Genomic DNA, 24,616 nt, shown 5'->3' with positions numbered 1-24,616 from the left:
ATGAGATCAATGGCTGACAATTGACAGTCGATATCCCCATGAGCCGAGTCAAGTTCAACGTCAACACTGAATATGCTTACATTCAGAATTTCAAGATCTTACAAAGTACATTGCTGCGGTCCTGTCATGTCCATGTCTAACCGCGTATCCTAGATGCTTTCACCCGCCATGGCATCGAACGAACCGTTCCGATAGAGTCTCTCGTCAAATGCAAAATGCAGGACAACCTCGAGTTTCTCCAGTGGACTAAGCGCTACTGGGACCAATACTTCCCAGGACACGACTATGACGCTGTCGCACGCCGCAAGGCTGCTGGTACAGCTGGCCCCGCTGCGCCTGCCGCCCGTCCATCGGCAGTTGGCGCCGGTGCCCGCAAACCAGCAACGTCTGCGGCGCGGGCTGGTCCACGCACTGGCTCGGCCGCTGGCGGTGCAGCGATTGGTGCAGGCGGTGGTGCAGCAGCTATGGCACTACGTCAGGAGAACGAGACGATGAAAGAAGCGATTGCAGGATTGGAGAAAGAGAGAGACTTCTACTTCAGCAAGTTGAGAGACATCGAACTCTTGTTGCAAACGGCCATTGAACAAGACCCCGAGATCGAGAAGGACGAGAATGGATTAGTGCGCAACATTCAGGCCATCCTCTATTCGACTGAGGATGGCTTCGAGATTCCCGCGGAGGCAGAGGAAGGCCTCAATGGTGACGAGCCGGATACCTTCTGAGGTTGATATGACAGCGTGAACGATTGACGCGATAACCCATAAAATGACGATACGAGCGATGTTGTGCTGAATGAGAGGATGGACCACTGTCCGGTGTCATGAGACATTGCGGTCTGTCAACGAATTGACCCAGATGGACGAGGCTGCGTATGCTTGTCGAATAGCACGCAGTTCCCCTACCCGAAATCCGATTCTCGAGTCGGAAATGAAAACCCTGTACGACCCCTTCATCACCTTGACTCTTGGATGAGCACCGACGTTAGGCCACGAAGGTCTAGCGATAGGAGTCCGTCTTCACAATCCAGCGGCCCTTGAGCCATCGATAGATAGCCGAAAGTTGGGAACATAATGCAGGTCTTCAGCCCGTGCTTTCTGGCTGCGGACCGAATGACACAACCCGATTGACTCAATGCCGACGGTGTACCAATGCTGATCCGTCCACTCTGCCCTGAATATTCCGAAATTAATACACGTGAACTTTCATACCGCGTCGAACAGGTCAGAATCCTCCTTGGTCTATGACGCTCAAGGCTCAAAGTATATCAATTGATAGAAGCATGCGTTTCAGGCGGATCCGTGTTGCTTAGGCTGCACGATCAAGTCATCTGACGTCGAGCAAACATGGACAACTCGTTGGGCGAGCTCGTGTTCGACTCACATTTTACGTGAGGCAAGCACCTCGTGTTATGCTTTCAGCGGCCGAGCCCCAAAAAACTATGTCGTAAGAAATTGAGAAGACGCAGCGGTAGGTAACGACAACGGATATGTTCAGTCGATGTATTAGCCCAAAAAATACACAAGTGCTAAAAACATAGACGCCCTGCCCCTCGCAAGGGTACAGCCGCCAGAACGCTGGGACGCCAACCGCGCTTTTTTGCCAATTGTACAACGCTCATGTCCTGCTATCATCTGCAGCAGGAAAGCGCCTGTCACACACAACACGGTCTAGTCCGCCCTCAGGCCCTCTTGGACCAGCTCCACCCGTTTGACGGGATGCAAGAGCATTCCTGGTAAGCACATTCTGCCCTCACCGCTCACCTCAGTCTGCTCGCCGCCGTCGTTGTTGAAACGCATTCCCAGCCAACGATGCCACAGCACCTCTGGGAAGCCGGCGTTGTAGTACCAAGTAGTGCCGCGGAAGTTGTGCTCTCGGTCGCCAAAGACGCTCGTTCTTGTACCGCCTGTCGCGCCGTTTCGACCGCCGTTGAATACCGACTCGAGATACTCGACGGGCCATCGGCGGTCAATGTACTCGGCATGAGGCGCGTAGACGGCTTTAAGACCGTGATGCAGAGCACAGCTGGCGGGCCACATTTCCGAGAACATGGTGTGTCGGTTCTTCGCGGTTTCTTTATGCATGTTGACGAGCAACTTGCGGCTCAGACGGGAAGCGGTGATGATGGCAGTACGGCGTGGAGGCTGTCCACGGGTCTTGTTGTAGCCAGTAGTGTCCTCGGCGAGCAGCCAGGTTGTGGCATCAGGATCGAAAAGCGGGTTGAAGCTGATTAGGTCGGCCTCCTCTCCGACGCCCCAGGTATACTTGTCTTTTTCAAAGGAGGTGGGTGGCTCAGGGTCATCATCAAAGGCAACATCGTCATCCAGTGGGCGTTCTGGTCCCCAGATTGGGCGATCGCCGTGTTGCGCGCTGGCACCGGGCGTGCGGTCGCCTTTTCCTAGACCTGACCACATATTGTTTGGGGAATTGGTGCCTTGCTCGGTTTGAATGCGGACCATGTGACTGAAGTCGTCCCAAGAGCCATGCTTAGAAGGGACGTAGAAACGCGAATTCCGTTCCCAGAGGAGTTTACGAGGTTGTTTGCGGGCCCAATCGACGACGCTGGAGAACAGGTGGTACCAGTGGTTGGTGGTACGGATGTCCATTTCCCAGTGCCAGAAGAAGTCGAATTCCGGATGAGTCCAAGCAAGATATTGCATGGGCATGAACGTGCTTCGGTAGACGCCATGAACCGGGAGGTCACGCATGTGAGTCTCCTCAAGACCACCATACATGAGTTCCATCTGTCTTTCATTCCACAATACGCCCATACCACGGAATTCCTCGGGTAGAGAGTCTCCCAAGACGCGCTCGTATGTCTCATCGTCGGAGAAGATGGGCAGGTTGTTATCTTTGACGTGGATCAGGAAGAGGACCGTATACTCGCCTCCACTCTCGATGCTCAACTCGGAGATGATCGAACGGAGGTAGATAAGATCTTCTGGGGTATAAGGGTAGTCGTGCCAGGTTCGTATAACGACCGCTGTGCGCGATAAGGGATCCGAGCCAGGTTTCTTTTCATCTGATGGCTTCGTAGCTTTGAAATCGCTCGGTTCTTCTTCTCTTTTTGAGAGACCCCCGATCGGCATTGCTCGAAACTTGTCAGTCTTAGGCTTTGGTGGCTGTTTGAATCGGTGAGCATTGGCAGCGAGACAACGATCTTGTACGTCGATCCACTTTACGCTTCGGTAGTCGACTTCAGGCGCATTTTGCCATACCAGATCAGACCCTTCCCTTTCTCCCTCCAATTGAGCTCCACTTCCCCCACGATTCAAGCTGTACCCTAAGCCATAGGGTCCCAATCTTCCAAAGCGTTCAAAGCAGAGGTCAGTGCGCATACCTAGCATTTCCGCGGAGCCCAAGACTGGGTCAGGGAAGCCCTTCGGTACTCCCTCATATGCCCTCACACTCGGGACAGAGATGGTGTTTGCTTCATCGAGAAAGCAATCAACCTTCTCACCGTGCTTGCTGACATAGTCTGGCGACTTGTAATCTGGATATGGGTTAAATGGTATGCTGGCTTGCAGTGCTGCCTCTTGCCGCTTCTCGGTGGGATGGTCCTCTTCCGCGGGCTTGTTTTCGTCCACCTTGTATTCGCCTTCGTCGTCTGTTTGTGGATACTCGGGCACATTGTCCTTCCGTGCGACCAGACTTCGCAGTCCTCCATAGTATCTGTCAAGGAACGGAAACTCCTCCCAGACTGGAGGTCTCGCCGGAGCCACTTGTTCCTGAATCTTTTCCTGTATCGCAGTCTCAACTTGTTTCGCTGAACTTTTGCTCATTTGTACCAATGAAAACATGAAGAAAACTAGCACTACCGCAAGCGCTAGGCATAGGTATCGTACAATCTGCGCCGGGGACTTCATAAGAAACGAGGAGCGTGGTCTTCCTGAATATGCCACGTTCAACCTGTGTGAGGACGAAACGCTCCGTGACGAGCTTGCGGAGAGTGGGTCATCGTCGTAGTCGTCGCTGGGTCGTGATATTCGTAATGGTTCCTTCTCGATATCTGACTGTGCACGGCCACGCATGTTTGCAAGGTCTCTTTCATCGTGGCCCGAGGAGGCAGTGCGCTGCCACCCCATGGCGGAGACGCTGTTATCGTGGAGGGAATATAGTGACAGTCATACGACACCGGTAGGTCTGGGGCCTACAGTGGCCGATAAGGAAGGCTAGGAGTGCGCTGGTGGAAACGGACTGGTATGACGGCTGCCTCGAGGTGCGTGTTGATCCAACCCCTGTCGTCAAGATGCTTGAGCTAGTGGGTCGCGTTTGCGAATCGCGAACTCACTGCCTGAATAGTGTTTTGTCGGCGTCCGTATCCCGCACGTGGTTCTTGCTTTGCGGCTCTGACGTTGATATTATACAGAAAATAAGAAGAGAGATGGCCTATGTACAAGCGATGAAGTTGCGAAGGACCACCGCGTTTGCGTCGAGTTCTTGGAAAGTTCCTTGGAGGCGGGCTAAGTTGTTTTCTCAGGCCAATTGGGGCAGGCTCGGCTCGGAGCGACTGTGCCGGCTTGACAGGGGTCTGCGGTACTGTTATGTAGGAGAGCGTCTGACGAGATGCGAACATGCACCACAGTTCACGCGGGTGATACGTCGTGTGCCACTATGATATTGCTGTCGGAATGACCTGGCTTGCGCCTGGCCATCTGGCGGCACTTTGCTGGACTCCCCAGCCGTGCCTACACACGAACCGCTGGCAGGAGTCGGGCGAGGCACGTACGATGGTATTCATAGTGAGCACCAGGTATACTATAGCAAATAAGACTCTTACGTGGCAGTAAGGGAGCAGGAAGTGTCGCCGTAGCCCGGCCTGAGCGGACCCGGCTCGTGCACTTCTAGGAGCACAAGACAAGACATATGGTCCAGGCAGAGATGAGGCCGCGAATTGCCACAAGACCGTAGTGCTCGGCTCCCTGGCAGGGAGACACCGGCAGGTATCAGAATCCGAGTTCAATGAAATAGTATTGCTGTCGCAAAAGACTGAAACTTGTTCTGTACAAGCCGACAAAAAGTCTGCCATTCTTCGATCGTGCTTTCGTGCCCTAACGCCGCTGCTCTTTGAGCCTGTGCAATTTCGACCTCTACTACTTTCTGTACCACATTCTCGTGATGCGTGTGTGCCTCACTAGAACTTGTTAGCATCGCCACACAGTCAGCGGATTCAGGGAACGCACTCTTCTTCTGTAGCTGGAACATGCCATACATCAGAGCCTCAGCAGTGGGCGGGCATCCAGGCACGTAAATATCCACCGGCACAATACGATCGCAACCTCTGGTAACACTGTAGCTGTAGTGATAGTAACCGCCACCGTTGGCACAGCTGCCCATGCTGACGACCCACCGGGGATCTGGCATCTGATCATAAACCTGTCGCAAGGCCGGCGCCATCTTATTGGTGAGAGTTCCTGCCACAATCATCACATCACTCTGTCGGGGTGATGCACGGAAGATTATACCAAGTCGATCCTGATCGTACCGGGGCGTTGATAGATGCATCATCTCGACGGCACAGCAAGCCAGACCGAATGTCATGGGCCATAATGAGCCTTGACGAGCCCAGTTGGCGACCTGGTCGAGTGTTGTGAGGGCATATTGCATAGCACCCTTCTTCGGCTCCTGCGAAGCGAGGGGTACTTCGCGTCGTCGGCCGCCAGTGACAGGTAGCCGCGAAGGATCGCTGGACGTCTGAGCAGGAGCTGGCACTGAGGTAGCAGACTTTGAAGCCGAGGAAGAAATGCTGGCTGATGGTGTGGCGCGGAGGAGGAACGGGGTCGCTTGCGCTGCTACTCGGGTCAGTGGGAGCTGTGGCAAAGACAAGGTGTGGTAGCTACCTCGCAGCGCACGCGGCGCAACGGTCCTTGAAAGGGACATCATCTTGTCAGTCCTCTAACAAAGGAAAGGCAGGGCAAACAAGAAAGTGCAAGGAGGGGAGACTTGAGAGGCGACAGTGGTGTGCCGTCAATGATGTCTTCCATTTGGCGTCGTGGTGCTCCCGACCTTGAGTGGATCAATTATTCCTGTTCGTTTATTCACCCTTTTGTGATTGGCCGGATTCGCCCAGCGCGGAGAGCACTCCCGCAAGCACAACTCATCTGCCCATTGCCGCCCACAACTTGATCTGACAAGAGCATTGGCCTGAATCCATTCAATGCACAATTTCATGCGACTACGGCGATGACAGCTACGCCGTCTATCGCCTGCATAGGCATCATAGGCAAACATGTCAGGACTACGAAAGCTGTAAGTGCGTAGCTATGGCTGACCCTCAGCGCAGGATGAACCCCTCCACATCTCCCTCTTCCCACCACACGAAGAGCAGGAACTAGATATGTCCTTCATTCTGAATTCAAGCCTTGACATATTCGATATACGTACTCGCGCAAAGACGGTCGACCAGGATCTGGGTCTACTCCATGCAGTTGATGAACGCCTGGCGGCCTATGGCTGGCTTACCAACACAGGCATCAAGTTCATCATCATAGTCGATATGATGGGACGGCTAGCCAAAGAAGAGCCAGATGACAAGCGGAAGGCGCAGCCAATCGTCGGTCTCAGGGATGCTGAGATGAAGCCAGCTTTTCGAGCTGTGCAGACTGCCTATATCCAGCTCATGCTGAATCCTTTCTTCACTCCGGAGGAACGTACGCCGTTGCAATTGGCCAATTCGAATGGTCGGCCTGCCACCATCACAAGCAAGAAGTTTGCAACAGAACTGCAACGGATAGGACACGCATGGTCTCCCGGCGTCACGAGCATATGATCCGGCCATCACGTTTCCCTTCCTTGTGTGATCTGCCGGGGATGGCGTCTGTTACATCCACTTCAAAAGCACCGGGTGGTAGGAATGGTAATCTGCCATGGAGACCACCGCTCGCAATCCGGAAAGACAACCGGTCCCCTGAACTGTGAAAGCGAGGTTCGTCAGCCCAAGCCAAGTCTGTCGCCTATCCGCTGAATGGCCTTCGAATACCTTATCCGTGTTGCTGCACCATCCAGTCGCATGTCTCCCGTGGCAAATAGCGAGTCTGCAGCACGTTTCTCGGATACAGGGTCTGCGCATGGGCAGAATTACGAGGAAAACAATCATATACTATCCCAGTCAATCGGAAGGCACGGCCACTTCGGTGCATGCTGGGCTGTGCAAAGGCGAGCACTGCTTCCCTCTCGATCGCTTTTGAACAATCGAGTCCCCTGTTTGCTTGCATGACATGCCTCCATAGCGACCGAGTTGTCCGTATTTTTTCCTGCAGCCTGCATAAGCAAAAGATGTTTCCCTTCATCCTGTCCACATGCCCTAAGCGCCCTCCTGCTTAACGTATTCCAGGACAACATCCAGAGTGCGTTGCGGGCCAGCCTGCTCCCACAACTTGACACCACCATCCACTCCCAAGATCACCACCCCCCTCGTCGTCCCCTTCCCCGCGCCCGGCTTCTTCATGCCAATCGCCGTCGTCAGACTCGCATTCGGATCACACTGCAACCTGTCAGCCACGATTCCCCCAACTCCAAAACCACACCTCACGAAAGGCCCACTCACCAACAAAGGATACTGCAGTCCCTGCTTCGCCACAAAATTCGTATTCGCCTTGGGGCTGTCCGTGCTGAGGCCATAGATCGCAAACCCGGCCTGCGTGATAGGCCTGTAGTTGTCCCTGAAGAGGCACGCCTGCGTCGTACACCCCGGGGTAGACGCTTTCGGGTACGTGAAGAGCACCAACCCCTTCCCACGGCCATCCGCGCCTCCCACGGGACTCTGCGCCACCTCCTGCAGCAGCTGCTGCACCGTGACCTCGCGGCCCTCGTGCGTGGTGACCGTGCCGCCGAACCCGGCCAAGTTTACCTTGCTGCCCACCGCGTCGCGGCTCAACTTCGTCGATGTCGACGTCGTCGTGCCTGACGCCGCCGTCGCTCCGCCCGCGGTACCAGCAGCAGTAGCTTCCGTGGTGGCGACCGCGTTCGTGACCGGAGCGGCGGCCGCGTCCTGATCGCCGGCAGTGCCGGTCGTCTCGGGCAGCACGCCCGTCTCAGTCGCGACGGGCATCTCGCCAGCGCCGTGGTCAGAAGCTTTAGCCTCTTCAGAGGGGGAGCCAGAGATGGCGGCCTTGGCCTTGTCGACGGCCTGCTTGACCTTGGAGGTGCTGGCGGACTTGCTGGAGGAACGCTTGGCTGGAGGGGGCGCGGGGGCCGGGTCGCGGGCGGGCCGTTTGCGGAGCTCGACCATTGTGAGAATAGTTGATACTGTTGTTGGCGAGGAGGGAGGTGTTATCGAAAGGGTGCAGTTAGCTAGTAGGACGGTCTCACATTCGAATGCGGAGATTTTGTCGGGGCGGGGCGGCGTCAGAGGTAAATGGTGCCAGGTGGCTCAAGTAGTAGGCATAGCACCACTGATGGTTTGATATAGAGACTCAAGCGCTGACAATATGGTGATCTTCAATCGGGTCTACAACAGCAATAAGAGCTCTCTCGGCAACTTCATTACCAACCACTTCCTTCTTAGGACTACCGTAGGTAGCTTTCATTAACCCCGGTCTCGGTCAAGTCTAGACCCGTCGATGCTTTCACATCCCGCATTTGACGCTACACCATGAATGGAGTCTTTACCTCTTATCATGTCAGGACGCTGCAAGCATACGAAACTCACCGCCGAACAAGATGAGGACCAAGTCCCAACACACGATTACAGACAATTCAAGGTGGGGCTGAACTTCCAATTAGCATTGCGGCGCCTCTGCACAACAACGTAGGTGGCTGTACACGTTGCAGAGACTTGAGGAAACCTAACCAGCTCGCTCACCAGTAGTTGTGATATTCCCGGGAGCCGAAGCAGGTGCACGACATGGAGAAAGAGAAGTCCCATTTTGGCACAAATTTTGGGTTTTTGGATTGACTGCCTAGTCGAGTGTTGTTGATCGAGGTCACAAGCCTCGAATGATAAATGTTTCCAGCATAGCAATGCTTCCCCTTTGGACCTCCTCAGAAGCGGCCCCTCACAATTCCCCCACCGGATACCTAAAATTGCTGGCTCACCCTCCCAAACATGGACGAGTAGGTTACAGACTCTCGGTACACTTGGAGTCAGAACCTTCGACATCGTCTTCCGTGCCGGGTCTGCTGAAGAGCAGGCATGGCGTGTTGGGAAGGATGATAAGAAAAACTTGCTGAGATAGTGAGGGGAGGTCGTAAATGATTGATCTGTCGGTACGTCGGTGGCTCATATCATCGATGCTGTGGCAGTTTGAGTCGAGCCTGTCCGGTCGGTGAGGATCGTCAGACAGGCTCCTGTCCAGTTGTCATGATATTTTGCAAAAGTCGGAGCCACATATTTCTCGTTACTCGTAGTAAGGAGGTGCCCTTGGTCGTGATTTGATCGATCGATTGGGTCATGGTGGTTGAATTCCCGATCCGGATCTGCCATGTGCCGTTGGCAAACCCCGCGCGGGATCCGACATTCCCAGATTGTGTGAGTCAAGTAAAGTGGGTGGTTCTTGGCTCAAGATGGATAGAGTGGGTGAACACGATGCCATCATTCTGTTTCAACGATAGCCGCCGTTACCGGTGGTTACCCTCGTGCCAGAACGCAGCCTATCGTCGAAGTCTAGATATTAGTCAGATGCCATTTCAAACCTCCACGGAACCGAAGCACAACGCAGAGGAGGTCCCTTACACAGAACCGAAGGTCTCAGTACTCACATCCTATCACTTCCACCTTGGTCGTTGCCTGATGCACCGCGTTCAATGACCTTGCGTCGAGAGCTGGAGATAGCGTTAGGCTTACCAGCACCGGTTGGAGTAGGGCCCGTAGCAGCAGCAGTGCCGCGAGGGCGGGGCTTCTCCTCCTCATCTTGAGCAGGCTGATTGCCAGAGGCAGCAGCGATGGCCTGTGCATTCTTCTGATACTTGTAGACGGTCCAGTCGAAAACATAATCGTACTGGAATGATTCGCGGACGAAGAGATCACGGAAGATCTTTCGGAGATACGAATAGTCGGGCTTATCGTCGAAGCGGAGAGATCGGGTGTAGTTAAGGTAGATGGCGAACTCGTTGGGGAAACCGCGGCAAAGGACTTCGGTGGGAGTGGTCATCTTCTTCTCCATGATACGGTCATACTTCTGCTTCTTAGTGGCAGCCTTGAGACCTTGCCATGGAAGTGAACCCCGGCAGAAGTAGAGCATGACATAGCCAAGAGACTCCATATCGTCGCGGCGAGATTGCTCCACACCGAGATGGGTGTTGATGGAGGCATAGCGAGCAGTACCTGTGAGATTCTTGTTCTCTCTATAGGGGATGTGGAAGTGCGTCTTGGGATCGCGGTACTTCTTAGCCAGACCGAAGTCAATAACGTTGACCTGATTGCCTCGCTTTCCGATGCCCATGAGAAAGTTGTCGGGCTTGATATCGCGGTGAATGAAGGACTTGGCATGGATGTATTCGATGCGGGAGATGAGTTGGTCAGCCAACAGCAGGACGGTCTTCAAAGAGAATTTCCGGTTGCAGAAGTTGAAGAGATCTTCGAGCGAGGGACCGAGAAGGTCAAGGACCATGGCGTTGTAGTCACACTCGGTGCCAAACCAGCGGACGAAGGGGATACCCACGCCACCGGCCAGGGACTTGTAGACGCGTGCCTCATATTCGAGCTGGGGGTGCTTGGCCTTGACAGATTCGAGCTTGATAGCGATCTCCTCACCAGAGATGATGTTGGTTCCAAGATAGATGTCACCGAAGGAACCACTGCCAATCTTGCGGCCAATGCGGTATTTGTTACCGACACGAAGATCCTGCTATGTTGTTAGTCCACCATTTCTGGCTGACCAGTGCCTCCGCCGGACGGTACATACCATTGTCGTCATCTTGACTGATTATTTGGCTGTCGCCGGTACGAATGAGGAGGTAGATAGAATCGATCGAAAGTAGGAGGAGCAAGGGAGGTGGGCGTTAGGCGTGGGGTCCAGGCCTGGTTTCAGAGTGGAATTAGCACCAAACAAGAGGTCCGAGGTGGTCAAAGACAAACAAAGCCAACGGACGGCCCAACCGAGAGAATCGACGAGACCGTCAATTTCTTCAACGAGTGGAAGAACGAGTGTGAAGGAGGAAGGGTAAGGTGTTGAGGTTTCGAGGCAGATAAGTGGAGGTTTGGGCAGATTGAGGTCAGGCGGAGATGCCGAGTCAAGGAACGGGTGACGAAAAGCAGCCTGATGACTAACCTTGGCGGATTTGGGTCGATTCACAGAAGCAAGTAGTGTCAGAATGTTGACGACAAGTGAGCAAGACCTCACGAGTCGTGCTGACGACGAGCTTTTGTCAAGGAAACGGGGTGTTGTACGCAATCGGTGGAGTGGTGAGGAGGGAAGAGGATAGAGATGAGAAGGTGCAGATGCAGTTGCAGGCACTACTGGTACAGCCAAGTCAGTGCAGGCTCAAGTGGGTGCAAGTTGGCTGCGGTTATGGGTGGGCCGCCTGGGGCGATCGGTTGACACCTGATAGCCTTGGCGGTCCATCCGCCACTTTTGCCCAGGCTCGCCGGCTCTTCACCCCCGTAACGACATTCCAGTGCGCCCTTAGACGCCTGGCACCGGCCGGGTGCTCCGGGGAGTGGCCTGTACCTCATGGGCGCTGCTTGGGCTGGCCAGCTACTCCCCAAAGATCCTCTTTCACCGGTGTTACACACCTCGGGGGCTCATCTGTGTTCTGGACCACTTGCGACCTCAAGGTGCCCCCCTCTTGGGCACCAATAATTTCATTCATCCACCTAGGTCCCCGCAACGTTGTTCGAATGAGATTGCTCTCAGTCGACAAACACAATCCGTTCGCTGGCAAACCCACCCGCGACGCTGACTGCGGATTGGGATTTGTTCTGCCGAAGTTATTTTGAGAGAAGATCGCCCCGACGCGACCTGGTGCGCTGGTACGGAGTACTACGACCGGCCTCGAGGAGTCAAGCTCAAGGCAACCTCGCTCCTTTGCTGCGCCCTACAGCTGACCTGACTTGTCCTGTCAACCACGGAACCGCAACTGGTGGCTGCCTCGCTCTCGGACTCTCTTTGTTACCCCTCATCATTCAGAGACACGGCTGATAACCACCCGATCAGAATAGAGAGACTCTAATCCATACGGCTGTAAATCGGTCCAGCACACCGTACTTTCACCCAACTTTTGACCGCTCGCTTGCAACCTCCGAGCACCTAGTTGGGCAATTCCCTACTGATCTGATACGCCGAGCCATTGCCTTTTTCCGTAAGGAAATGCTTGGGAAGCCGATGTTCCGTAATATTGGAGAGATCTTCGTCGCTTGCATGACGGTTGCGTGATGCTCACGATCCCGTGTGGCTGGTAACGCATGCCTCAGCCTCACCCGCCGTGAGCCACAGCGTTGCCTATGATGATGCAGGAACAGGCGACTCAGATTCCGCGTGACTTTTGAACTCCATCGAAGATCGAAAAACTTCTGACATCTCACTTTGAGAAGTTGATGACGACGTGAAAATTGTACTCGCCGTTTGGGTTCGCTTTCTCTGTTGGTGGGTGTCTTTCTACTACCGATACTTGATAGCAGCAAGGGTATCCGAAATTCGACAACTAGTATGCTGCAATCCCTCTAACAATAACACCCAATAGCATCAGGCTTCCCCAGATCCCGCTATCGCCATGACTTGGCCAGAGATCGAACCGTCAACAAGCCATTTGACTTATCTACTGCTGTCCTTCTTCCTCATTCTCTATGCACTGTTTTCGGAGCTCATTCGCAACCGAGCACATCTGTCGGAGCCACCATTGGCAACACTAGCCGGCGTCGCTTTTGGTCCGCAAGCCGCGACTGTTCTCGACCCTTTTGAATGGGGGTGGGCCGACAACATCACGCAGGAGTTGACGCGAGTCGTCATCGGTGTCCAAGTCTTCACCGCCGGCATTGAACTGCCACCCAAGTACATCAAGAACCATTGGCGAGGAGTAGGCTTGCTGTTGGGTCCCAACATGGTGTTCGGTTGGCTTGTCTGCACTGCTATCATCTACTTTGTACTAGGTGTCTCGTTTAAGACCGCTCTCATTGTGGCCGCCTGTCTAACACCAACGGATCCTGTTCTGTCGGCAAGTGTTCTTGGAGAGGCTAGGTTCTCTCAGCGAATCCCAAAGAGAGTCCGACATATTCTGTCAGCAGAGTCGGGGTGCAATGACGGATCGGCTTTCCCACTCATCTACGCCGGCTTGTACGCCGCATTGAGTAAATCAGCGGGCGAAGGCGTCAAAGAATGGTTCCTCAACGTCATCATTTGGCAGTGCGGCGTTGGCATTGCCATTGGAGTTCTACTTGGCTACACTGCCAATCGAGCCCTCAGATTCGCCGAAACCAGGAACATGACTCAGGAATCAGCCCTCTTTGTCTTCTACTTCCTACTGGCTTTCTTCAATGTCGGAGTGGGCTCGACGCTCGGCCTGGATGATTTCCTGGTCTGCTTCTCGGCCGGTCAGGCCTTCTGCTGGGATGGGTGGTTCGCAGAAAAGACGCATAAGATGAAACTCCCAAGCATCATTGATCTCCTCCTCAACTCTACCATGTTTGTTTACTTTGGAAGTATTATTCCCTGGCAAAAGTTCCACGGCAATCTATCAGCTGGTCGTCTCACACTGGTGGCAGTTATGGTACTTTTGTTCCGCCGCCTTCCGGCAATACTGGCCCTGAAGAGGTTCATTCCCGAGATCAGGACTTGGCACGAGGCACTCTTTGCTGGGCATTTCGGTCCGATGGGTGTGGCCGCGATATTCCTAGCTATGGAGGCCAGAGCACGTCTCGAAACTGGAACTTCGATTGTGCTGCCCCATCCTCCCAAAGATCTCGATCATCACGAAGAGACGATTCAGGAGGTCTGGCCCATTATATCGTATGTAGTACTCTGGTCAGTCATGATCCATGGCTTCAGTGCGGTTGTGATGGCCGCTATTGGTCATTTTTCGCGCCACGAGAAGGAGCGCCATCCTCTACTCGGATCGGAAACAGGCAGGCTGTATGGAATGGCTAACGAAGACGGAGACCTTACAGATGGTGATGGTGACGGAGACGACGATGGGAACGGAGAATTATAGTGAATGCGCATAGATCTAGCGGCAAACAGACATCTTTGAGAGAGGTGTGGATTATATTCTCTTTACGGCAATCCCGTGGTGTAAGGCCGTACCTGCATGAACGAGTCTGTCCAGCAGTTGCGCCTCGCCGCGTTACTCAGTACATCATTGTCGCCATTGTCATTAGCGCAAAAGCAACATTCCGTGCGCGGAACCAGTCGGTGACAGGCAGTAAATCAATTGCCGGTCGCGAACATCAATTGTACCGCGCCACCAGCGGAACTCACCGCCCGCGCCTCGTGTGGGGAAGACATTTATATTTGCCTTGTCTCGACTCCGCGCACATCGACGTCTTGCCTGTCACTGCGAACAGGGGCATATCTCGGCGCGGAAATGTACGAACGTCTCGATGCAGGCCGATTGATATAGCTATCGACTTCTTCATTGCCGCCGTTGTCGTTGCAAGATCTTCAACGGGCCGTCCTTGACCTCGGTCTCCCAACAATTGGAAGCCCCACAATGGGAGCAACCCATTCGACTGAGCACCCTCATGTGCTCGAGACACCCCTAGGTAAGCTAAGCGGTGTTGAACAACGAGATCCATCTGGCAAAGCTGTCCTGCGCCGATATCTCAAGATCCCATACGCATTACCACCAGTCGGTAAGCTAAGATGGCGGCATCCTCAACCACTACCCTCGCACTTCACCTTCAACGACCCGTCTGGCTCGCCCGGCGATTACACCAAGTTCGGTCCAGTATGCCCTCAGCCAGTCTATGGCTCTAGCACCGCTGTGCTACCGAATCCCAATGCGGTACCACCAATCCCAAATGAGCAGTCCGAAGATTGCTTGTATCTCAATATTTGGATTCCCGCGGGCACGCCCCCAGCAGATGGATGGCCCGTTCAATTTCACATCCATGGCGGTTGGCTCCAAGTTGGCAACGCCATGCAGTCGCACGACCATGACCCGTTCGACCTGCTCCGTGAGACTACCCCACGGATCATCGTCGCACCGACCTACCGCCTGAACCTTTTCGGCTTCCTGGGAGGCGAGGACGTGGTTTCACAACACGAAGATCCTTCGCCCTCTAACTTTGGTTTGTGGGACCAACGTAGAGCGTTGGAGTTCGTGGCCAAACACATCACCCATTTCGGAGGTGATCCGAACAACATCTCAGTCGGCGGCCTCAGCGCTGGGGCCAACAGTACCTTCTTCCAGCTCTACTACGACACCCACCTGCCTCCTTCTCAGCGACTCATCAAGCGCATCTACCTCTGGTCCAATGCAGTAGCCATCCAGCCCTCTCCCACGAACTCGACACCATTGACAACGCAATTCAACGAACTCTGCACAGCTCACAACATCGATCCATCCCTCCCCTCCGCCACGAAGCTCGCCAAGCTGCGAGATGTGCCCTCTTCAGCCTTCATCGCCTCGCTCTCCCGGCTGAAAGCACACACCTTCCGCTCCAGCACGGACGACGCCTTTATTCCCAGCACCTTCCTATCATCCTTACACAACGGACAGTTCACCACCCAGCTCGCGCGCCACAATATTCGCATCCTCCTCGGTGAAGTCCGCGACGAACTGAACCTATACCGCCTGGTCAATCCCCCATCCTCCTACCCAGGCCTTCTCACGCAGTTAGCCAACTATTATCCTCGCCCTGTCGTCGACGCCTTGCTCCCACACTGGCCGGTACCCAGCAAGGACTCCACCGATGCTCAGAAGTGGGAGGACATCTTCGCGTCCATCACAGCTGCAGGCCAGGTGCACGTGCCACAGCGAGGTTTCGCACACCTCCTGCTGCATCCACCGAGATCGGAGGGTGTCACGCCGCTTCCAGAGGATAACCTATACCGGTATCGCATCGAGTGGCGCGCCAAAGGACTGGATGCGTGGCTACGGCCGGAATTGGGCGTGTGCCATGCAGGCGACACGCCGCTATGGTGGTGCAGCGGCTGGCGTGCGGGCTACTCGGAGGACGACAAGAAGAATGTCAAGAAATTCCTAGAGCCTTTCGGTGCTTTCCTAGAGGGCAAGGAGATCCAATGGGGAGCCAAGGGAGAGAAGAGATTCAGAGTTATGAGGCCAGATGGTACGGTTGACGAGGATGTGAGAGATGAGCTGTGGGACAAGTACATGGAAGTGTGGGATAGTATCTGGGATTGTCAGAAAGACGCGGTTGCACGGTTGTAAGCTTGTCGGTGCAGAGCACAGCTTGACCAGGCGGAGCTCTTAGGGTCAGACCGGATACCCTGCAGACTTGTTGATAGCAGTTACCACTCGAGCAGGGGTCAGGTATCGATGCGTATTCTCATCGACCGAAAAGCAATCATCATAAAGTGCTCAGTCAGAAGTTCTCTATAATTCATGACAACGACTAGACTATGCTCCAGCCAATCCCTTCTATGGCCCGCCTAAACATCGCGAGCCTACGCAGGACAACAGCAAGGCTGCCACCCACTCACCAAACCATTCCCGAGCGCCCGCCCGAAACTCTCACCCTTTCGGACCATTCTGGCCCCGCTTGCGCCATCGCAGCGGTGAAGGCGGTGAAGGCGGGCGCAGGCAGTGAAACAACCCCCCTGGAGGCGCCGGCTGGGAGCAGAGCTTACCAATTCAATCGCAGTCCCGCCCTTCGTGAGCAAGTTTCGCGGCCTCGAGCAATCAACTAAGGCTTGCCCGATGAGATTACTATCGTTTACTGTAGGTACTCAAAAGATATATATAAATATGTTCGATTCGTAGACCCCTGAAAGTGTACTTGTATATATCATCTAATTCTCATTGCCGACCTGGCGCAAACAAAGCATTCTTCTTGTCCCCCCCTCGTGAATAGTACCTATCTAACAGGTACTTTGCTCGTATTACCAATCCTTGCTGCGCCTATTCCTCCTCCGAAACATCATACCCCCCCCCGCTACCACGTCCGCCGCAATCCGCCAGCGTTTGCTTTCAACGTCCTCATTTCGCATCTGCCACACCAGCGACTGATCACCAACCAATCTTCGCTTCTTGCGCTCTCATTCCTCCTGTTCTGCCAGTGACACATTCACACCGCCACCGCGACCGAAAATGTCCGAACACAACTACAAGTTCAACGTCACCATGACCTGCGGCGGCTGCTCCGGCGCCGTGGAGCGCGTGCTCAAGAAGATGGATGGTAAGCGGCTTGACCACCTCCCATTCCGCTCCCTCCCATTCCCCCATCCTCTCTCCCTCTCACTCACACACTTCTGTCTCCCCCCCCACTCTTCTCAAAGCCTTCATCAAACTCACCGCTTTTCCCCCACCCGCAGGCGTCAAATCCTACACCGTCTCCCTCGACACGCAAACGGCCGACATAGTGACAGACGCGAGCGTCGACTACGCGGCCGTGCTGGAGAAGATCAAGAAGACAGGCAAGGCCGTCAACAGTGGCGAGGCCGATGGCGTGGCGCAGCCGGTGTAGATGTGAAGTATACAGGTGCGGGTGCGGGTGCTAGCAAGCAGCAGACACACCTGCGGCATGCAGAAGGGGGAGAAAGGGCAGAGGAGGAGGGGCGATGACTCCTAAGGGGTTTAATGCCGCACGGTTGTGGCAAGGTCTGTGCGTGGTTCACCTGTTGGACTGGTGTGGGATTGGACTCTTTGAAGGAAGGTTATGATGCATCGAAGGCGAGGTCTACTTTCAAGACGGCCGCATACAATACAAAATAAAGTGCTAGAACAGGATTGAAGAACGAGGCACTAGAAATGGCCTGTGAATGCACGCACATGGCTCTCCTCTTCCCGCCCGTTGTGCTGTTCGGTACTATCGACAAGAAAAGCTACCTGGTGATGGATCAAACAAACCATGTGAACAAGTCCCTGGCAGCGATTGATTCACTATGCGATAGCATCAATTGGGCCTCCTAAATTGGACGTGCCATAAACACGCGAGGCCAGTGTGCCTCGCCTACCCCTCCAATGATGGGTATCGTCGTCATTCATACATTGTTCGATCATGTCGAACAGGTCTGATTCGTTCCGGGTCGAGAATGGCATGCCAGCCATACTCTCGAACATGCAAGATGCTCCGCCAACGCCTACGCTGAGAGCATGGCAACAAAAAAGGGCTCGGTAAGCCCAGTGGTAAAAAACAGACAAAAGTCAGGCGCTGTACAAGACCGGGGAATATGGCACCTAGCGGCGCGTGTAGTTCGTTCCTGGTAGCGGCTCATATCTGGCAAAGCCGTTAGCTGGGACTGAAGGTGGAAAAACAGGCATGACGTTATTCATGCCATTGCCGTGACGGCGCTCGATAACGTAGTCCTCGGGTGGATTAGCATAAACCACGCGTCGCTCGGCCGGTGTATATGTGGATGGAGGAGCAGAGGTATAGTAAGGCTCTGGTGCAGGAACGTATTCTCGGTATCTTTGAGGTCCAGCATCCGAATAAGGGTCGTCGGCCGGAATTGGCTCCAATATCCGTCTGGGAGGAGTCTCCGGGTTCGGTCGCCGCAGTATCTCGAAGGGCGCTGGCGGTGGCAATGGCTCCAAGCGACGCACTTCTTGAGCGTTACGATCCTGGAAAGGATTGAGCCGAGGTGGATGTTGACTGCGTATGTGGTCATATCTCAAATCATCTGCTGCTAAGATAATGCGCCGGGCGCTTGCTTGCGGGTCCAAAGGACGAGTTCCGGCTTCTGAAACTCGTGGAGACAGGTCTCGAAACACTCTCGGCCGGTCAAGAGTGCTGTGAAAAGGATTGGTGTTGGCCAGCTCACCTTCAGTCCGGCGGTATCTGGTGTCATCGGCGTTGTTGAAGTTGACCGGGCTGCCTCTGCGATCTGGCTGTTCACGTCTATCGCGATAACCTGCGGCGACTTGCTGATTCCGTGCTCGAGCAACCTCGTTTTGGCGTGCAATACTTGGCGAATAACCACCATTCGGTCCTTCAATAGAAGGGACAATGTTTTCATCACCTCCGCTAGGACTTGCAGAGCGTCGACGATACCTGCCTCCAGAAGGCGTGGGTGGTCTGGACTGTGGCTGAAAGGCTGGAGGGGGAGGTCTGAAATCATCCACCATCCTTTCGTACCTGACTCCGGCAGGGCGCGGATACATGGGAGACTCTGGTCGAGAGAGTACCTGTACAAGGTCAGACCCGTCAGACTGGAACGCAACGGGGATGTGGATTCCGGCAAGCATTTCGGGAACGCTGGCTGGATGAAAGCCTACCTCGACTTCATGCGGGCGATGGAGCATGGATCCATGATGATCGCGCTCAATGGCTCTGCCTGGTAGTGGTTCATCAATAGGTATCAGACGGCGCACAGGAGACGGTTCGCGGATAAGTACTCTCTGGTATGAGGGCCCGGCTTGGGACATTCCGAGGCGATATTCTTGTTGGGCTCGCTCCCATCTGGCAGCGCGATTGCGTTCGCGGGCGGCAATCTCAGCTTCAGAGAGCCGGTACGGCTGCACGGCCTGAGGCAGATAACGGTATCCCGAATGGACTTCTCCAAGAGGGGCACGTGCTGGAGATATGGGGCGGGCTTGGGCCGGCCAGTAGGCATTGCCATCAAGCTCCTCTACTCTCAGATCGTCGTGACGGACTTGCTGAACACCTTCAGGCTCCGGGTCGCTCGCCTCTTCGTCCGAGATAACAATTACATCGTCTAGGATATCGTTGATGGCGCCTTCAGCGGCTTTGCCGTCACCCCTCCACTCGACAAGGATTTTCAGGGTTTCTCCTTCAACCTCATGCCGGGCATTGTTATAGGGCATTCTCCGCAAGAGTCGGTCATATTCAGTGTAGCAGTGGCGGATGTGCGCGACTACAGACAGCGTTGCTCTGCGGTGAAGGGGGATCTCATCAGCGGTACCAACCTTGCCGTCACCAAGCTGAAATGCGGTCTTGATGATTTTAAACAGGTCCTTATCCGGGATATTGGGGAACAAATCTTTGATGGTTTCTTTGGCCTCAGTGTTGATGGTCACTTGATCTTGGACCTTTTCATCGAGTACGAGCTGGCCTTTCTGATACACCTTCATAAAAAGGTTGTCGGATTTGTCCTCATCGATCAATCGCCCATCTCGGGTCAAGCGGATGCCATAGTGATTGCATACCTGTGCGACAACAGAAGTAGGGAAATGAAAGCCAATACGGTGGACTTCGCGAGAGAGTTCATGGCGGGTGGCATGAGGTGTGGTCTGTTAACGTTAGCGAAGGAGGGGAAGGGCGCAGGGACATCACTTACTGAAACTGAGAAGATCTTGTGATTCTCCTTCTTTGCAAATTCTTTGAGCGCATTCGTGAGCTGAGGGTTGCCAGCGGGTATGAAGGTATATCCTGGAGGTGGCTCGGTGTGGAACGAGAGCTGACGGGGATGAGCACGGGGTTTGTCCTTGATGTGACCTCGAGCGGCCAATTTCGTTTTGCTTACCACGCTGCTGGGGCCATTCTGGCCTTGGGCACTGCTTTGCACCACGACTTTCTGTTTCTTGTTGTTGCGCTGTTTCGCTATCTGACCTCCTCTGGTAGAACCTGAAGCGCCATTCTGCTTGGCAGATTTCTGATGAGTTACACGTGCCATGGAGGGACCCGGAGTACTACAGAACAAGTAGACGCAACAGACGCCGGAGAAGAAATCAACAGAATCAACCCAGGGATTTGCGGCTGGCCATTAGTGATACAGAACGAAAAGCAGAATGCGAGTCCTCTCGAGGAAGGGGCGAAGCTTCTGCAGGCGTGGCCAACAGAACAGCGACGTGGCAGACTCGATGGCGAGTCGTAACAACGCAAGTGATGATCGAGATACGCGAGCGCAACTCTCAACACAAGTTTCCTGGCGTCAATAGTCCGTATTCCAGGTAGTTCAATGCAGGGTGTGCGTGATGGAGAAGAGGGAGAGACAGAGCGCGGTTGAACAGGCGCAAAGTTGTAGTCAAGTGGCGCTGGTCCAGGCGGCAGTTGTTGCAGCTTGATGGCGCCTTGGCACCGCCTAACCTACCTAAGACGCGCCTCACTCTTTGCTCTAGACTGACAACGTTGGTGACGCGGTAATTACTCGCTTGTCACTGACACGGCATCATACGGAGAGGCACCTGATGAGCACCAAAGAGATTGTGTCAGCCTATCGAAGCCTCTACAAAAGAGGCCTTCGAGCGATAAGATATTCTCGGCCTGCGCGATATAATCTGCGAGACATCCTTCGAAGGTCCTTTCGAGAGGAACCGTCATCTTCATTCGATCCCGAGAGACTTACCAATACCCTGAGGTTCCTGCAACGCGCCGACGTCGACAATGGCATGGAGCATAAGATTATCAAGAACTTGTTATTTATTAGGTATTGGCGTGACAACGATCGAAAGCCGACACGATTGTTAGTACATGACCCCCCTCTTTTCCCGGCCAGCGACTGACTACGTACAGTATGCAAGAGCAGACCGAGCTTGGTGTGAAACTCCGCAGATCGAGTTGGGCACACTATGATGCAACTCTGGCGATGCTGAACGAGAGTCAGCACCTCTGCCTCCGTTCATGAAGCACACGAGCCACTGCGAGTGACCTCCCACGAACTGCAAATACGCCCCGCAATCGCGACGACTTCACGCACTGCGTGCTATTGTCTGCAGCATTGCATGGTCTTGACAGAGACTTGGTGCATCCTCCATGGCACGACGCAGTGTGAAGCGACGGAACAGAACAAGGGTTCCTGCTCGACTATGACGAGCCGCCATCAGGCTTCGGAATCTATGCCAACACCATTCGTCTGAATTTTTGGCCATGTGAGTAGATGCTGGGGCAGTGTGTTGCCAGATCTTTTGCTATGCGTTTCAACGCATCAGAATATCGCAGCGCTGATGTATCAAATCAGGGTGAATTCGCTCAGCTCGTATCCACGGGCTCTTCGAAAGGTTCCGCGTCGCTCTCGACCTCTAGAGCCTTCAGTTCCTTTTTCGACGCTTCCATAGCGGCATTCATCGCAGCATTGGCCGTCTTCTTATCCTCTCCTCTCTTGATTGCATCATGATAAGCTTGACGTCGCTGAAGGTCAATGTCATCGCGCTGTTTCATCCTCGCCAGACTTCGTTCCATCATCTCCAACTCTGTCTTTTTGTATGCAGCCAGGGTCTTTTTCAATTCGGCCACTTCTTCCCCTAGGCGCTCGGTCCTGATCGCACTTACGCTAATGCCGTTCGAAGGGCCAGCAACTGCGCCGTCGTCAATGGCTCGGATGGCCGCATCGAGCAATGATGCTGGCCAGCCGTTTGACGTTATCGCAGCCGAGAATGGATCATCAACCACCTCCTGGTCCATCGGTGCACCTGTCAACACTGCGTGAAGCTTGTAGTTGGCGGGAATCCCAGATGTGCCATGTTCCAGACGAGCGTTGAACTCTAGTCTCGGCTTGACAACTTCAGGCACCGAGAAGGCACGCTGATGTTTCTTTTGAAGGCCTTCTGGCTCGAGCATTCGCAAATTGGTCACAGGTTGTCCCAACTTGGCAAGATCGTTCGCTACCTTGCGCTTAGCAATGTCCCACTTGAGGATGGATCCGTTTTCATGCCCGGACAGCAAAGCTGTGGCGTCGTATGTGAGAGCAATGGTGTGACAAGATCCAGGATCAGACGCAGGTGTCCACTGATCCTCTTCTCCTACCTGGACAGGCAATGACGTGTCGGATGGCTTTGGCATGCCAGTCTTGCCCAACGACAAAAGATCCACACTCGTGACCTTTCCAGATGTGTCGCCTAGGTATATTGCGCGATCAGCTGGATCAAGTGTCAAACAAGTAGGCGCAGACGGTAAGAGGACTGTTCGCAAAATGCTGCAAGTTTCGATGTGCCAGATGTGGCAGGTTCCATCTCTCGATGCCGATACTGCGAAATTCGTACTGGGTCGCGAGTGGCCACAGTCAAGAGCAGTGATCGCATCTCGATGCTGCGAAAACGTGGCCACGGGCGTCTTCATGGCGGAACCTTCTGTATAAGACTCAGACGCTCCCTGAAACGACAAAAGACTGCTCAAAGACCAGACGAGGACTGTCGAGTCCGTTGATGCTGAAAGGATGTGGTAATCGTCGGGGGTAAGGCAGAGTTGGGAGACTGCCTGTAGATGAGACGCCGAGGACGTAGTGATCCTCCCAGTGCCAACCTCCCACAGAATCAGCTTGCCCTCCTCAGTCCCCATGACCAAGACCTCTGGACCATCCGCGTACACCAGGCTGGTGATCTTCTCGGGAAACGGTACGGTGGCCTCCTGGTTGCCCTTGTCGCGACTGTAGACGTTGACCACGACTTTCTCACTTTGTGCCGTAAATACGTGCGATCTACTCACGGCCATGCATCGCGGCTGCACCGAGCTCTTCTTATAGCCATGCCTGAGAACCGGCTGGGGTTGAAGTTCGTGTAAAAAGATGCCGACATCTTTCAAAGACGTGGCTAGATGCTGTGCTGGCTTGTTGGCTGCCAGCACGGCAGCAATAAATGACTCCGTTAGCATGATAGCCCCATCACGCACTGGTTCCGGCCACGCCTCTTCTGTTGTGCAAAACCCGTAGTCTCATGCCCGACATCAAAAGTTCAATGACAGACTCAGCGCGGTCGGGTTCCGGAAGATGGTTAATCCGCCGGCTTCTAGTGGCTTGGCGACGATCTATCGCACACCAAAGCAGTTTTGTCTTGACTGCGGACTTGTTGGATACTTTGAGCACCACATCAAATACCACGAGTCTAGATATTCTTTCTTCGTGGTGTCGTGACATACTGTGGCAAGATGTCGACATTCGAGCCTGTGGTAAGTCTACACTGCAGCGGCCCACACGATTCCCACGAGCCGCCCGAAGAAATAGGATTGACACTTTTCGCAGGTTGTCATTGACGGCAAGGGCCACTTGCTCGGCCGTCTCGCCAGCACGGTCGCCAAACAGCTACTCAACGGTCAGAAGATCGTTGTCGTCCGATGCGAGGCCCTCAACATTTCCGGCGAGTTCTTCCGCGCTAAGCGTACGTCCTACGACCCTACGACGATACTTCGAGCGCACACTGATGTTTCACTCTAGTCAAGTACCACGCCTACCTCCGCAAGATCACCCGATACAACCCTACTCGCGGTGGTCCATTCCATTTCCGTGCCCCGGCTCGTGTCTTCTACAAGACTGTGCGTGGTATGGTTCCCCACAAGACTGCTCGCGGCAAGGCCGCCATGGAGCGATTGAAGGTCTTCGAAGGTGTTCCCGCCCCGTACGATAAGAAGAAGAGGATGGTCGTGCCTCAAGCCCTGAGAGTTCTGCGGTTGAAGCCCGGCCGGAAGTTCTGCACGGTCGGCCGTCTGTCTCACGAGGTTGGATGGAAGTACCAGGATGTGGTTGCCAGGTGGGTTTTGCATAGTCTTTGGATATGGATTGACATACTGACATCTGCGACAGACTCGAGGAGAGACGGAAAGTCAAGGGTGCGGCATACTACGAGCGCAAGAAGGCTGCTCGGAGACAACTTGCCGAGGCGAAGAAGACTGCCAGTGTTGATGATAAGGTCAAGAGCAAGCTCGCAGAGTACGGCTACTAGATGTCCGTTGCGC

General features: G+C 54.3%; 13 protein-coding genes across 13 annotated transcripts; 7 read left to right on the top strand and 6 right to left on the bottom strand.

Moving 5' to 3' along the window:
- Positions 1–38: 38 nt before the first annotated feature.
- Positions 39–722, top strand: HMPREF1541_09515 (uncharacterized protein; the record flags this gene model as incomplete). The annotated part of the gene is made up of 2 exons (XM_008714188.1): positions 39–105; positions 154–722. The coding sequence occupies 2 exons, from the start codon at positions 39–41 to the stop codon at positions 720–722; spliced, it is 636 nt and encodes a 211-aa protein (XP_008712410.1).
- A 945-nt stretch (positions 723–1,667) lies between these two features.
- On the bottom strand, positions 1,668–4,082 carry HMPREF1541_09514 (uncharacterized protein; the record flags this gene model as incomplete). Its single annotated transcript, XM_008714187.1, has 1 exon — positions 1,668–4,082. The coding sequence occupies one exon, from the start codon at positions 4,080–4,082 to the stop codon at positions 1,668–1,670; it is 2,415 nt and encodes an 804-aa protein (XP_008712409.1).
- A 1,008-nt stretch (positions 4,083–5,090) lies between these two features.
- Positions 5,091–5,880, bottom strand: HMPREF1541_09513 (NADH-ubiquinone oxidoreductase 19.3 kDa subunit, mitochondrial; the record flags this gene model as incomplete). Its single annotated transcript, XM_008714186.1, has 3 exons — positions 5,091–5,131; positions 5,181–5,789; positions 5,838–5,880. 3 exons carry the CDS (start codon positions 5,878–5,880, stop codon positions 5,091–5,093), a joined length of 693 nt encoding a protein of 230 aa, XP_008712408.1.
- A 300-nt stretch (positions 5,881–6,180) lies between these two features.
- Positions 6,181–6,766, top strand: HMPREF1541_09512 (uncharacterized protein; the record flags this gene model as incomplete). The annotated part of the gene is made up of 2 exons (XM_008714185.1): positions 6,181–6,246; positions 6,281–6,766. The coding sequence occupies 2 exons, from the start codon at positions 6,181–6,183 to the stop codon at positions 6,764–6,766; spliced, it is 552 nt and encodes a 183-aa protein (XP_008712407.1).
- Positions 6,767–7,300: 534 nt separating this feature from the next.
- On the bottom strand, positions 7,301–8,227 carry HMPREF1541_09511 (uncharacterized protein; the record flags this gene model as incomplete). Its single annotated transcript, XM_008714184.1, has 2 exons — positions 7,301–7,480; positions 7,544–8,227. The coding sequence occupies 2 exons, from the start codon at positions 8,225–8,227 to the stop codon at positions 7,301–7,303; spliced, it is 864 nt and encodes a 287-aa protein (XP_008712406.1).
- Positions 8,228–9,692: 1,465 nt separating this feature from the next.
- Positions 9,693–10,853, bottom strand: HMPREF1541_09510 (uncharacterized protein; the record flags this gene model as incomplete). Its single annotated transcript, XM_008714183.1, has 2 exons — positions 9,693–10,781; positions 10,842–10,853. 2 exons carry the CDS (start codon positions 10,851–10,853, stop codon positions 9,693–9,695), a joined length of 1,101 nt encoding a protein of 366 aa, XP_008712405.1.
- Positions 10,854–12,648: 1,795 nt separating this feature from the next.
- On the top strand, positions 12,649–14,082 carry HMPREF1541_09509 (uncharacterized protein; the record flags this gene model as incomplete). The annotated part of the gene is made up of 1 exon (XM_008714182.1): positions 12,649–14,082. The coding sequence occupies one exon, from the start codon at positions 12,649–12,651 to the stop codon at positions 14,080–14,082; it is 1,434 nt and encodes a 477-aa protein (XP_008712404.1).
- Positions 14,083–14,580: 498 nt separating this feature from the next.
- HMPREF1541_09508 (uncharacterized protein) lies at positions 14,581–16,263 on the top strand (the record flags this gene model as incomplete). The annotated part of the gene is made up of 1 exon (XM_008714181.1): positions 14,581–16,263. The coding sequence occupies one exon, from the start codon at positions 14,581–14,583 to the stop codon at positions 16,261–16,263; it is 1,683 nt and encodes a 560-aa protein (XP_008712403.1).
- Positions 16,264–17,142: 879 nt separating this feature from the next.
- HMPREF1541_09507 (uncharacterized protein) lies at positions 17,143–17,518 on the top strand (the record flags this gene model as incomplete). The annotated part of the gene is made up of 2 exons (XM_008714180.1): positions 17,143–17,230; positions 17,367–17,518. The coding sequence occupies 2 exons, from the start codon at positions 17,143–17,145 to the stop codon at positions 17,516–17,518; spliced, it is 240 nt and encodes a 79-aa protein (XP_008712402.1).
- A 713-nt stretch (positions 17,519–18,231) lies between these two features.
- On the bottom strand, positions 18,232–20,627 carry HMPREF1541_09506 (uncharacterized protein; the record flags this gene model as incomplete). The annotated part of the gene is made up of 3 exons (XM_008714179.1): positions 18,232–20,244; positions 20,292–20,411; positions 20,478–20,627. The coding sequence occupies 3 exons, from the start codon at positions 20,625–20,627 to the stop codon at positions 18,232–18,234; spliced, it is 2,283 nt and encodes a 760-aa protein (XP_008712401.1).
- A 514-nt stretch (positions 20,628–21,141) lies between these two features.
- On the top strand, positions 21,142–21,384 carry HMPREF1541_09505 (uncharacterized protein; the record flags this gene model as incomplete). The annotated part of the gene is made up of 1 exon (XM_008714178.1): positions 21,142–21,384. A coding segment is annotated over one exon (243 nt), but the record flags the coding sequence as incomplete, so codon positions are not given.
- Positions 21,385–21,922: 538 nt separating this feature from the next.
- HMPREF1541_09504 (uncharacterized protein) lies at positions 21,923–23,539 on the bottom strand (the record flags this gene model as incomplete). Its single annotated transcript, XM_008714177.1, has 1 exon — positions 21,923–23,539. The coding sequence occupies one exon, from the start codon at positions 23,537–23,539 to the stop codon at positions 21,923–21,925; it is 1,617 nt and encodes a 538-aa protein (XP_008712399.1).
- Positions 23,540–23,812: 273 nt separating this feature from the next.
- On the top strand, positions 23,813–24,603 carry HMPREF1541_09503 (60S ribosomal protein L16; the record flags this gene model as incomplete). Its single annotated transcript, XM_008714176.1, has 4 exons — positions 23,813–23,833; positions 23,907–24,042; positions 24,099–24,411; positions 24,465–24,603. 4 exons carry the CDS (start codon positions 23,813–23,815, stop codon positions 24,601–24,603), a joined length of 609 nt encoding a protein of 202 aa, XP_008712398.1.
- Positions 24,604–24,616: the final 13 nt, after the last annotated feature.

This window comes from Cyphellophora europaea (genome assembly GCF_000365145.1).
Source record: "Cyphellophora europaea CBS 101466 unplaced genomic scaffold supercont1.10, whole genome shotgun sequence".
Lineage (NCBI taxonomy): Eukaryota > Fungi > Ascomycota > Eurotiomycetes > Chaetothyriales > Cyphellophoraceae > Cyphellophora > Cyphellophora europaea.
This window is presented reverse-complemented; position numbering and strand designations above follow the sequence as displayed.